Source organism: Lethenteron reissneri, chromosome 15, assembly GCF_015708825.2.
Source record: "Lethenteron reissneri isolate LAM-NWPU_2019-01 chromosome 15, ASM1570882v1, whole genome shotgun sequence".
In the NCBI taxonomy this organism is placed as follows: Eukaryota; Metazoa; Chordata; class Hyperoartia; order Petromyzontiformes; family Petromyzontidae; genus Lethenteron; species Lethenteron reissneri.
Genome location: NC_083793.1, coordinates 12,161,763 through 12,174,625, shown reverse-complemented (window position 1 = coordinate 12,174,625; position 12,863 = coordinate 12,161,763). Strand labels below are relative to the sequence as shown.

Sequence of the window (12,863 nt, the reverse complement as noted above, 5' to 3'; positions counted from 1 at the left end):
TTCCGTGACCTGCAACACACGATGGTGCCGCGCGGCACTGTCAGCAGCGAGCACGTGGCGAGGTATCGAACATGAACCGCGCCGGGGCCGGTGAGTCGCCCTCGCCGCCGAGGTTCGTGGTTTGAGAACCCGCAGCCGCCTCGGCTAACGCTGCGGGCGCGCCGACTGCTTTTGCAGCTGACGTTAAAGATCCCGTGATGTCACGTGAAGAACGGCAAGGTCACGTGTGCTGGGTGAACGCACAGCGAAATCTGCCCCTGACTGCAAATCGACTGCTTCCTATAGCCGTCTGTGGGACATGGAGCCCGCGTGATCAGCTCGTGAGAGAAGAATGGCGTGAAACCGACCACGCTCGCGATTTTGACTTGACTCTCGCAGGGCTCCCGACACGCTACACGTCGATTGGGGACCGCAGGAACGTAGGTGGGAGGCCAGAGGGGGAGGAGCTTGCGGAGCCTCGTGCCAGGGAGCCCTTTTTGAAACAACCACGTTGGCGTTTGGGGCGGCTCGTAACTGTGGAAACACTGCCGCTGAACGTGGCGGCCGTGAGACCGAACTCGCAGAGGGGACTCACAGAGGCACGGGGAGAGGCGCGTGGAGCGAGTGAGACAGGAGGGGCGGCGTGCGCCGCGTGCCATAGCGCCGCATCACGCGTCGTCGGGAAGAAGCTGCTCCGCGCCACGGCACCCGCGAAGAAGCCGGCCCTCTCGAGGCGCGCCAGCACCGCGTCTGCGGACACCACGACGCAGACAAAGGTCCCCCCGTGTAGCACACACAGACTGCAGGGACAAGTGCTGATGGTGAGCATGGCGCGTGAGGGGGCAGTGCGCTCGGGCAGAAGAAAGAGATAGAGGAGAATAAGGAAAGAGAAGAGGAGAATAAGGAAAGAGAAGAGGAGAGAAGAAAAGAAGAGGGGAGAAAATATCAGGAGAAGAAGAGAATCGGAGAAGAGAAGGAGAGGTTCCCTTACCATCACAGCCAGCGAAGAGGAAGCTTACGCCCACGTTCTGATAGTCTCCGGTCATCTGAGGAGACACGTTATTGTTGTTGTTTAAAGAACACGTTATAGTTATTGTTATATTATATTAATCTGCTCGTTTATCCAGGAAAATGTCACCGAGTCTCAAGATTATTTTCGCAGTAGCGGGGGGGGGGTGTTGCTGCTGCTGCGTGTGATCCCAATCGAGTGATTCGCAGCGTCATCTTTCAGCGTTGCGATGTGGTTTGGCAAATGAACGTATTGGGCGGTACACACCGATGTGGTGCGCGGTATAACAAAAAAGAAAGCAAATTATTCGCAGTAATTATTTTATTTCCCGTGATTCGCAACCGCCAGTCAGAAAACCTTGCGGGGTGATGGTGGTGGTGCGAGTCAAAATCGGTTCTCGTGATATCGGAGCAGTTGCAAGACGAATGTTTATACGAGCGGCTGAACACGAAGCTTCACAGTCTGTTGCCGTATAGCAGCGATTGGCTGGCTCAGTGTTCCAAAGGAAACATTTGACTCCTCGTGCCCTGGACTTGGTCGGACGGTTCCTCGATTCAGATTTATTCAGTCTCAATCGACTCAATCAACCTTTCAATTAAGGTTGATAAACAGATCCATTTTGCTGATTCTAGTTTAGATATTAGATTTTTTTTTTATGAGGACCGGTGTGACATTGTGTGTGGGGTGTTTCAGCTTTGGGAAGAAATCTGAGAAAGCCCACGCAAAACAGGGGGAGAGAACATACAAACATCCACACTCCGTCCTCACAGCAGTATCCATGGGGCTCGCCACAGTTGATCGGCAGGTCACGTGCAGTGGGATCAATTGTGGCTACTCGGACTACTTATAAAACCTTTCGCCAGTGTGTAGAACAACCCTACAGCACCCTCCAGAGGGGCTCTCTCGAGCTCCCTGCAGTGGATGTCCTTCTGCCAGCAGTGGTGTAAGCGAGAAATTGCAAGGCTACACCTTCACATTTTACCCTCTTGCCATGGCCCAGCGTCAGGTGGCACCGTGACCCAGTGTGAGGTGATACAGTGACCCAGTGTGAGGTGGTACAGTGACCCAGCGTGAGGTGGTACAGTGACCCAGCGTGAGGTGGTACAGTGACCCAGTGTGAGGTGGTACAGTGACCCAGCGTGAGGTGGTACAGTGACCCAGCGTGAGGTGGTACAGTGACCCAGTGTGAGGTGATACAGTGACCCAGTGTGAGGTGGTACAGTGACCCAGTGTGAGGTGGTACAGTGACCCAGTGTGAGGTGGTACAGTGACCCAGTGTGAGGTGGTACAGTGACCCAGTGTGAGGTGGTACAGTGACCCAGTGTGAGGTGATACAGTGACCCAGCGTGAGGTGGTACAGTGACCCAGTGTGAGGTGGTACAGTGACCCAGCGTGAGGTGGTACAGTGACCCAGTGTGAGGTGATACAGTGACCCAGCGTGAGGTGGTACAGTGACCCAGTGTGAGGTGGTACAGTGACCCAGCGTGAGGTGGTACAGTGACCCAGTGTGAGGTGGTACAGTGACCCAGTGTGAGGTGGTACAGTGACCCAGCGTGAGGTGGTACAGTGACCCAGTGTGAGGTGGTACAGTGACCCAGCGTGAGGTGGTACAGTGACCCAGCGTCAGGTGGCACCGTGCCCCGGTACCATCGTGAATACCGTGGTGAGGGTGTTGACTGCCACGGTGTCCAGGTACGTGACGGAGGAGAAATCCAGAATGACGGTGTCGACCGTCACCCTCGGCACGCCCTCCAGCTCCACCGCGAGCCAGGCCTGGCGCCAAGGCCCCGCGCCGCCCCCCTCCCCGTCGGGCCCCAGGGTTCCCCCCGCGAGCTCCCGCTTCGTCGGCGGGGCCCATTTGGTTTCCACGGTGGCGACGACCTCGTGGGCACCGCGCGCCCCCCTCGTGGCCTTCACCTCCTCGACGCCGGCACCCACGGCCGTGTCGTCGCCACTCTCGTCGGACGTCTCCGATTGGTCGCTGGCGCTGAAGGCCTCGTTCTGAGCGCCGGCGTTGATTGGCTGCGAGGCCCAAAGAGTGGCCACGGACGAAGATCAGAGGGAAACCGGAGGCGGTGTGCCGGGTACATAAATATTGTCTGAGTCGCCGTTGCAGATGCAACCTCGTTTAAATTAAGCCCGATATGGTGAGCACGAGTGTGAGGGTCAGCGTGAGCGGTGGTGAGGGTGAGTGGTGGTGAGTGTGAGTGTGAGCGGTGGTGAGTGTGAGGGTGAGCGGTGGTGAGTGTGAGGGTGAGCGGTGGTGAGTGTGAGCGGTGGTGAGTGTGTGGGTGAGCGGTGGTGGGTGTGAGGGTGAGCGGTGGTGAGTGTGAGGGTGAGCGGTGGTGAGGGTGAGTGTGAGGGTGAGCGGTGGTGAGTGTGAGTGTGAGCGGTGGTGAGTGTGAGTGTGAGCGGTGGTGAGTGTGAGCGGTGGTGAGGGAGAGTGTGAGCGGTGATGAGTGTGTGAATGAGCGGTGGTGAGTGTAAGGGTGAGCGGTGGTGAGTGTGAGGGTGAGTGTGAGTGTGAGCGGTGGTGAGTGTGAGGGTGAGCGGTGGTGAGTGTGAGGGTGACCGGTGGTGTGTGTGAGGGTGACCGGTGGTGTGTGTTAGCGGTGGTGAGTGTGAGGGTGAGGGTGAGCGGTGGTGAGGGTGAGTGTGAGCGGTGGTGAGTGTGAGTGTGAGCAGTGGTGAGTGTGAGGGTGAGCGGTGGTGAGGATGAGTGTGTGCAGTGGTGAGTGTGAGCGGTGGTGAGTGTGAGGGTCAGTGATGGTGAGTGTGAGGGTGAGTGTGAGGGTGAGTTTGAATGTGTGGTTGAGTGTGAGTTTGAGCGGTGGTTAATGTGAGGGTGAGAGTGAAGGTGAGTGTGAGCGGTGGCGAGTGTGTGGGTGAGCGGTGGCGAGTGTGAGTGTGAGCGGTGGTGAGTGTGAGTGTGAGCGGTGGTGAGTGTGAGGGCGAGCGGTGGTGAGTGTGAGCGGTGGTGTGTGTGAACGGTGGTGAGTGTGAGGGTGAGTGGTGGTGAGGGTGAGTGTGCGGGTGAGCGGTGGTGAGTGTGAGGGTGAGCGGTGGTGAATGTGAGTGTGAGGGGTGGTGAGGGTGAGTGTGAGCGGTGGTGAGTGTGAGTGTGAGCGGTGGTCAGTGTGAGGGTGAGCGGTGGTAAGTGTGAGGGTGAGCGGTGGTGAGTGTGCGGGTGAGCGGTGGTGAGTGTGAGGGTGAGTGTGAGGGTGAGCGGTGGTGAGTGTGAGCGGTGGTGAGTGTGAGGGTGAGTGTGAGTGTGAGCGGTGGCGAGTGTGAGGTTGAGTGTGAGCGGTGGTGAGTGTGAGCGGTGGTGAGGGTGAGTGTGTGAGTGAGCGTGAGCGGTGGTGAGTGTGAGGGTGAGTGTGAGTGTGAGCGGTGGTGAGTGTGTGGGGGAGCGGTGGTGAGTGTGTGGGGGAGCGGTGGTGAGTGAGTGGTGGTGAGGGTGATTGTGAGGGTGAGTGTGAGGGTGAGTGTGAGCGGTGGTGAGTGTGAGCGGTGGTGAGTGTGTGGGTGAGCAGTGGTGAGTGTGTGTGTGAGCGGTGGTGAGTGTGAGGGTAAGCGGTGGTGATTGTGAGGGTGAGCGGTGGTCAGGGTGAGTGTGCGGGTGAGCGTTGGTGAGTGCGAGGGTGAGCAGTGGTGAGTGTGAGGGTGAGCGGTGGTCAGGGTGAGTGTGAGTGTGAGCGGTGGTTAAGTGTGAGCGGTGGTGAGTGTGAGGGTGAGCAATGGTTAGGGTGAGTGTGTGGGAGAGCGGTGGTGAGCGTGAGGGTGAGCGGTGGTGAGGGTGAGTGTGTGGGTTAGCGGTGGTGAGTGTGAAGGTGAGTGTGTGGGTTAGCGGTGGTGAGTGTGAGTGTGAGCGGTGGTGAGTGTGATTGGTGGTGAGTGTGTAGGTGAGCAGTGGTGAGTGTGAGTGGTGGTGAGAGTGAGTGTGGGCGGTGGTGAGTGTGAGTGTGAGCGGTGGTGAGTGTGTGGGTGAGCGGTGGTGGGTGTGGGTGTGATTGGTGGTGAGTGTAAGTGTGAGGGAGAGCGGTGGTGAGGGTGAGTGTGAGCGGTGGTGAGTGTGAGGGTGAGCGGTGGTGAGCGTGGGGGTGAGCGGTGGTGAGTTTGTGCGGTGGTGAGTGTGAGCGGTGGTGAGTGTGAGGGTGAGCGGTGGTGAGTGTGAGGGTGAGTTTGAATGTGTGGTTGAGTGTGAGCTTGAGCGGTGGTGAGTGTGAGTGTGAAGGTGAGTGTGAGCGGTGGCGAGTGTGTGGGTGAGCGGTGGCGAGTGTGAGCGGTGGTGAGTGTGAGTGTGAGCGGTAGTGAGTGTGAGAGTGAGTGTTGGTGAGTGTGAGGGTGAGCGGTGGTGAGTGTGAGTGTGAGTGGTGGTAAGTGTGAGTGTGAGCGGTGGTGAGTGTGAGGGTGAGCAATGGTTAGGGTGAGTGTGCGGGAGAGCGGTGGTGAGCGTGAGGGTGAGCGGTGGTGAGGGTGAGTGTGTGGGTTAGCGGTGGTGAGTGTGAAGGTGAGTGTGTGGGTTAGCGGAGGTGAGTGTGAGCGGTGGTGAGTGTGAGTGGTGGTGAGTGTGTAGGTGAGCAATGGTGAGTGTGAGCGGTGGTGAGAGTGAGTGTGGGCGGTGGTGAGTGTGAGTGTGAGCGGTGGTGAGTGTGTGGGTGAGCGGTGGTGAGTGTGGGTGTGAGCGGTGGTGAGTGTAAGTGTGAGGGAGAGCGGTGGTGAGGGTGAGTGTGCGGGTGAGCGGTGGTGAGTGTGAGTGGTGGTGAGTGTGAGTGTGAGCGGTGGTGAGGGTGAGTGTGAGCGGTGGTAAGTGTGAGTGTGAGCGGTGGTGATTGTGAGGGTGAGCGGTGGTGAGCGTGAGGGTGAGCGGTGGTGAGGGTGAGTTTGTGTGGTGGTGAGTGTGAGCGGTGGTGAGTGTGAGCGGTGGTGAGTGGGAGGGTGAGTTTGAATGTGTGGTTGAGTGTGAGTTTGAGCGGAGGTGAGTGTGAGGGTGAGTGTGAAGGTGAGTGTGAGCGGTGGCGAGTGTGTGGGTGAGCGGTGGCGAGTGTGAGTGGGAGCGGTGGTGAGTGTGAGGGTGAGCGGTGGTGAGTGTGAGGGTGAGCGTGAGGGTGAGTGTGAGTGTGAGCGGTGGTGAGTGTGAGCGGTGGTGAGTGTGAGCGGTGGTGAGTGTGAGCGGTGGTGAGGGTGAGTGTGAGCGGTGGTGAGTGTGTGAATGAGCGGTGGTGAGTGTGAGGGTGAGTGGTGGTGAGTGTGTGAGTGTGAGGGTGAGTGTGAGGGTGAGTGTGAGTGTGAGCGGTGGTCAGTGTGTGGGTGAGCAGTGGTGAGTGTTTGTGTGAGCGGTGGTGAGTGTGAGGGTGAGCGGTGGTAGGGGTGAGTATGTGGGTTAGCGGTGGTGAGTGTGAAGGTGAGTGTGTGGGTTAGCAGTGGTGAGTGTGAGCGGTGGTGAGTGTGAGTGTGAGCGGTGGTGAGTGTGAGTGGTGGTGAGTGTGTAGGTGAGCAGTGGTGAGTGTGAGTGTGAGTGGTGGTGAGAGTGAGTGTGGGCGGTGGTGAGTGTGAGTGTGAGCGGTGGTGAGTGTGTGGGTGAGCGGTGGTGAGTGTGAGCGGTGGTGAGTGTGTGTGTGAGTGTGAGAGGTGGTGATTGGTGGGTGATCGCTGGTTAGGGTGAGTGTGTGGGTTAGCGGTGGTGAGGGTGAGTGTGTGGGTTAGCGTTGGTGAGTGTAAGGGTGAGTGTGTGGGTGAGCGGTGGTGAGTGTGTGGGTGAGCGGTGGTGAGCGGTGGTGAGTGTGAATGTGAGCGGTGGTGAGTGTGTGTGTGAGCGTGAGCGGTGGTGAGTGTGTGAGTAAGCGGTGATGAGTGTCAGTGTGAGCGGTGGTCAGTGTGAGTGTGAGAAGTGGTGAGTGTGTGGGTGAGCGGTGGTTAGGGTGAGTGTGTGAGTGAGCGGTGGTTAGGGTGAGTGTGTGGGTTAGCGGTGGTGAGGGTGAGTGTGAGTGTGTGGGTGAGCGGTAGTGAGTGTGAGCGGTGGTGAGTGTGAGCCGTGGTGAGGGTGAGCGGTGGTGAGGGTGTGGGTGAGCGGTTGTGAGTGTGAGGGTAAGCGGTGGTGAGTGTGAGGGTGAGCGGTGGTGAGGGTGAGTGTGCGGGTGAGCGTTGGTGAGTGTAAGGGTAAGCGGTGGGGAGGGTGAGTGTGAGCGGTAAGAAAGGTGAGTGTGAGGGTGAGCAGTGGTGAGTGTGAGGGTGAGTGTGAGCGGTGGTGAGGGTGAGCAGTGGTGAGTGTGTGGGTGAGCAGTGGTCAGTGTGTGGGTGAGCAGTGGTGTGTGTTTGTGTGAGCGGTGGTGAGTGTGAGGGTGAGCGGTGGTGAGGGTGAGGGTGAGCGGTGGTGAGTGTGAGGGTGAGCGGTGGTGAGTGTGTGGGTGAGCGGTGGTGAGTGCGAGGGTGAGCGGTGGTGAGTGTGAGGGTGAGCGGTGGTGAGGGTGAGTGTGTGGGTGAGCGGTGGTGAGTGTGAGGGTGAGCGGTGTTGAGTGTGAGGGTGAGCGGTGGTGAGGGTGAGGGTGAGCGGTGGTGAGTGTGAGCAGTGGTGAGGGTGAGTGTGCGGGTGAGCGTTGGTGAGTGTGAGGGTGAGCGGTGGTGAGGGTGAGTGTGAGCGGTGGGGAGGGTGAGTGTGAGGGTGAGCAGTGGTGAGTGTGAGGGTGAGTGTGAGCGGTGGGGAGCGGTGGTGAGTGTGTGGGTGAGCAGTGGTGAGTGTGTGGGTGAGCAGTGGTGAGTGTGTGTGTGTGAGCGGTGGTGAGGGTGAGTGTGCGTGTGAGCGTTGGTGAGTGTGAGGGTGAGCGGTGGTGAGTGTGAGTGTGAGCGGTGGTGAGGGTGAGTGTGAGTGTGAGCGGTGGTAAGTGTGAATGTGAGCGGTGATGAGTGTGAGGGTGAACAATGGTTAGGGTGAGTGTGAGGGTAAGCGGTGGTGAGCGTGAGGGTGAGCGGTGGTGAGGGTGAGTGTGTGGGTTAGCAGTGGTGAGTGTGAGTGTGAGCGGTGGTGAGTGTGAGCGGTGGTGAGAGTGAGTGTGGGCGGTGGTGAGTGTGAGTGTGAGCGGTGGTGAGTGTGTGGGTGAGCGGTGGTGAGTGAGGGTGTGAGCGGTGGTGAGTGTAAGTGTGAGGGAGAGCGGTGGTGAGGGTGAGTGTGCGGGTGAGCGGTGGTGAGTGTGAGTGGTGGTGAGTGTGAGTGTGAGCGGTGGTGAGGGTGAGTGTGAGCGGTGGTAAGTGTGAGTGTGAGCGGTGGTGATTGTGAGGGTGAGCGGTGGTGAGCGTGAGGGTGAGCGGTGGTGAGGGTGAGTTTGTGTGGTGGTGAGTGTGAGCGGTGGTGAGTGTGAGCGGTGGTGAGTGGGAGGGTGAGTTTGAATGTGTGGTTGAGTGTGAGTTTGAGCGGAGGTGAGTGTGAGGGTGAGTGTGAAGGTGAGTGTGAGCGGTGGCGAGTGTGTGGGTGAGCGGTGGCGAGTGTGAGTGGGAGCGGTGGTGAGTGTGAGGGTGAGCGGTGGTGAGTGTGAGGGTGAGTGTGAGGGTGAGTGTGAGTGTGAGCGGTGGTGAGTGTGAGCGGTGGTGAGTGTGAGCGGTGGTGAGTGTGAGCGGTGGTGAGGGTGAGTGTGAGCGGTGGTGAGTGTGTGAATGAGCGGTGGTGAGTGTGAGGGTGAGTGGTGGTGAGTGTGTGAGTGAGTGTGAGGGTGAGTGTGAGGGTCAGTGTGAGTGTGAGCGGTGATCAGTGTGTGGGTGAGCAGTGGTGAGTGTTTGTGTGAGCGGTGGTGAGTGTGAGGGTGAGCGGTGGTAGGGGTGAGTATGTGGGTTAGCGGTGGTGAGTGTGAAGGTGAGTGTGTGGGTTAGCAGTGGTGAGTGTGAGCGGTGGTGAGTGTGAGTGTGAGCGGTGGTGAGTGTGAGTGGTGGTGAGTGTGTAGGTGAGCAGTGGTGAGTGTGAGTGTGAGCGGTGGTGAGAGTGAGTGTGGGCGGTGGTGAGTGTGAGTGTGAGCGGTGGTGAGTGTGTGGGTGAGCGGTGGTGAGTGTGAGCGGTGGTGAGTGTGAGCGGTGGTGAGTGTGTGTGTGAGTGTGAGAGGTGGTGATTCTGTGGGTGATCGCTGGTTAGGGTGAGTGTGTGGGTTAGCGGTGGTAAGGGTGAGTGTGTGGGTTAGCGTTGGTGAGTGTAAGGGTGAGTGTGTGGGTGAGCGGTGGTGAGTGTGTGGGTGAGCGGTGGTGAGCGGTGGTGAGTGTGAGTGTGAGCGGTGGTGAGTGTGTGTGTGAGCGTGAGCGGTGGTGAGTGTGTGAGTAAGCGGTGATGAGTGTCAGTGTGAGCGGTGGTCAGTGTGAGTGTGAGAAGTGGTGAGTGTGTGGGTGAGCGGTGGTTAGGGTGAGTGTGTGAGTGAGCGGTGGTTAGGGTGAGTGTGTGGGTTAGCGGTGGTGAGGGTGAGTGTGAGTGTGTGGGTGAGCGGTAGTGAGTGTGAGCGGTGGTGAGTGTGAGTGTGAGCCGTGGTGAGGGTGAGCGGTGGTGAGGGTGTGGGTGAGCGGTTGTGAGTGTGAGGGTAAGCGGTGGTGAGTGTGAGGGTGAGCGGTGGTGAGGGTGAGTGTGCGGGTGAGCGTTGGTGAGTGTGAGGGTAAGCGGTGGTGAGGGTCAGTGTGAGCGGTGGGGAGGGTGAGTGTGAGGGTGAGCAGTGGTGAGTGTGAGGGTGAGTGTGAGCGGTGGTGAGGGTGAGCAGTGGTGAGTGTGTGGGTGAGCAGTGGTCAGTGTGTGGGTGAGCAGTGGTGTGTGTTTGTGTGAGCGGTGGTGAGTGTGAAGGTAAGCGGTGGTGAGTGTGAGGGTGAGCGGTGGTGAGGGTGAGTGTGCGGGTGAGCGTTGGTGAGTGTGAGGGTGAGCGGTGGTGAGTGTGAGTGTGAGCGGTGGTGAGTGTGAGTGTGAGCGGTGGTGAGGGTGAGTGTGGGTGTGAGCGGTGGTAAGTGTGAATGTGAGCGGTGGTGAGTGTGAGTGTGAGCGGTGGTGAGGGTGAGTGTGGGTGTGAGCGGTGGTAAGTGTGAGTGTGAGCGGTGGTGAGTGTGAGTGTGAGCGGTGGTGAGGGTGAGTGTGGGTGTGAGCGGTGGTAAGTGTGAATGTGAGCGGTGGTGAGTGTGAGTGTGAGCGGTGGTGAGGGTGAGTGTGGGTGTGAGCGGTGGTAAGTGTGAATGTGAGCGGTGGTGAGTGTGAGTGTGAGCGGTGGTAAGTGTGAATGTGAGCGGTGGTGAGTGTGAGTGTGAGCGGTGGTGAGGGTGAGTGTGAGCGGTGGTAAGTGTGAGTGTGAGCGGTGGTGAGTGTGAGTGTGAGCGGTGGTTAGGGTGAGTGTGAGCGGTGGTAAGTGTGAATGTGAGCGGTGGTGAGTGTGAATGTGAGCGGTGGTGAGTGTGAGTGTGAGCGGTGGTGAGGGTGAGTGTGAGCGGTGGTAAGTGTGAGTGTGAGCGGTGGTAAGTGTGAATGTGAGCGGTGGTGAGTGTGAGTGTGAGCGGTGGTGAGGGTGAGTGTGAGCGGTGGTAAGTGTGAGTGTGAGCGGTGGTGAGTGTGAGTGTGAGCGGTGGTGAGGGTGAGTGTGAGCGGTGGTAAGTGTGAATGTGAGCGGTGGTGAGTGTGAGTGTGAGCGGTGGTGAGGGTGAGTGTGAGCGGTGGTAAGTGTGAGTGTGAGCGGTGGTGAGTGTGAGTGTGAGCGGTGGTGAGGGTGAGTGTGAGCGGTGGTAAGTGTGAATGTGAGCAGTGGTGAGTGTGAGTGGTGGTGAGTATGTAGGTGAGCAGTGGTGAATGTGAGTGTGAGCAGTGGTGAGTGTGAGCGGTGGTGAGTGTGTGTGTAAGTGTGAGTGTGAGAGGTGGTGAGTGTGTGGGTGAGCGCTGGTTAGGATGCGTGTGTGGGTTAGTGGTGGTGAGGGTGAGTGTGAGGGTGAGTGTGTGGGTGAGCGGTGGTGAGTCTGTGGGTGAGGGTGAGCGGTGGTGAGGGTGAGTGTGAGTGGTGGTAAGTGTGAGTGTGAGCGGTGGTGAGTGTGAGGGTGAGCAGTGGTTAGGGTGAGTGTGTGGGAGAGGCGGTGGTGAGCGTGAGCGTGAGCGGTGGTAGGGGTGAGTATGTGGGTTAGCGGTGGTGAGTGTGAAGGTGAGTGTGTGGGTTAGCAGTGGTGAGTGTGAGCGGTGGTGAGTGTGAGCGGTGGTGAGTGTGAGTGGTGGTGAGTGTGTAGGTGAGCAGTGGTGAGTGTGAGTGTGAGCGGTGGTGAGAGTGAGTGTGGGCGGTGGTGAGTGTGAGTGTGAGCTGTGGTGAGTGTGTGGGTGAGCGGTGGTGAGTGTGAGCGGTGGTGAGTGTGTGTGTGAGTGTGAGAGGTGGTGAGTGTGTGGGTGAGCGCTGGTTAGGGTGAGTGTGTGGGTTAGCGGTGGTGAGGGTAAGTGTGTGGGTTAGCGTTGGTGAGTGTAAGGGTGAGTGTGTGGGTGAGCGGTGGTGAGTGTGTGGGTGAGCGGTGGTGAGCGGTGGTGAGTGTGAGTGTGAGCGGTGGTGAGTGTGTGTATGAGCGTGAGCGGTGGTGAGTGTGTGAGTAAGCGGTGATGAGTGTCAGTGTGAGTGTGAGAAGTGGTGAGTGTGTGGGTGAGCGGTGGTTAGGGTGAGTGTGTGGGTGAGCGGTGGTTAGGGTGAGTGTGTGGGTTAGCGGTGGTGAGGGTGAGTGAGTGTGTGGGTGAGCGGTAGTGAGTGTGAGCGGTGGTGAGTGTGAGTGTGAGCCGTGGTGAGGGTGAGCGGTGGTGAGGGTGTGGGTGAGCGGTTGTGAGTGTGAGCGGTGGTGAGTGTGTGGGTGAGCGGTGGTGAGTGTGCAGGTGAGCGGTGGTGAGTGTGAGCGGTGGTGAGTGTGTGGGTGAGCGGTGGTGAGTGTGAGTGTGAGCGGTGGTGAGTGTGTGTGTGAGTGTGAGAGGTGGTGAGTGTGTGGGTGAGCGCTGGTTAGGGTGAGTGTGTGGGTTAGCGGTGGTGAGGGTGAGTGTGTGGGTTATCGGTGGTGAGGGTGAGTGTGTGGGTTAGCGGTGGTGAGGGTGAGTGTGTGGGTTAGCGTTGGTGAGTGTGAGGGTGAGTGTGTGGGTGAGCGGTGGTGAGTGTGTGGGTGAGCGGTGGTGTGAGCGGTGGTGAGTGTGAGTGGTGGTGAGTGTGGGTGAGCGTGAGCGGTGGTGAGTGTGTGAGTGAGCGGTGATGAGTGTGAGTGTGAGCGGTGGTAAGTGTGAGTGTGAGAGGTAGTGAGTGTGAGTGTGAGTGGTGGTGAGTGTGGGTGAGTGTGAGCGGTGGTGAGTGTGTGAGTGAGCGGTGATGAGTGTGAGTGTGAGCGGTGGTGAGTGTGAGTGTGAGAGGTGGTGAGTGTGTGGGTGAGCGGTGGTTAGGGTGAGTGTGTGGGTTAGCGGTGGTAAGGGTGAGTGTGTGGGTTAGCGGTGGTGAATGTGAGCGGTGGTGAGTGTGATGAGCGGTGGTGAGGGTGAGCCGTGGTAAGGGTGTGGGTGAGCGGTGGTGAGTGAGTGTAAGCGGTGGTGAGTGTGTGGGTGAGCGGTGGTGAGTGTGAGTGGTGGTGAGTGTGAGTGTGAGCGGTGGTGAGTGTGTGGGTGAGCGGTGGTGAGTGTGAGTGTGAGCGGTGGTGAGTGTGTGGGTGAGCGATGGTGAGTGCGAGTGTGAGCGGTGGTGAGTGTGTGAGTGAGCGGTGGTGAGTGTGTGGGTGAGCGGTGGTGAGTGTGAGTGTGAGCGGTGGTGAGTGTGAGTGGTGGTGAGTGTGAAGGTGAGCGGTGGTGAGGGTGTGGGTGAGCGGTGGTGAGTGTGAGTGTGAGCGGTGGTGAGTGTGTGAGTGAGCGGTGGTGAGTGTGTGGGTGAGCGATGGTGAGTGC

The 12,863-nt window shown here is 59.0% G+C and overlaps 1 protein-coding gene across 1 annotated transcript in view; it reads right to left on the bottom strand.

Moving 5' to 3' along the window:
* Nucleotides 1–391: 391 nt before the first annotated feature.
* Nucleotides 392–12,863, bottom strand: part of LOC133342502 (pendrin-like) — a 74,609-nt gene continuing 62,137 nt past the window's right edge. Inside the window, exons 14-16 of the mRNA XM_061551655.1 lie at nucleotides 2,648–3,010; nucleotides 971–1,025; nucleotides 392–729 (exon numbers count right to left, since the gene is read on the bottom strand). Coding sequence (XP_061407639.1) covers nucleotides 392–729; nucleotides 971–1,025; nucleotides 2,648–3,010 — 756 coding nt within the window. The remainder of the gene's footprint in view (nucleotides 730–970; nucleotides 1,026–2,647; nucleotides 3,011–12,863) is intronic.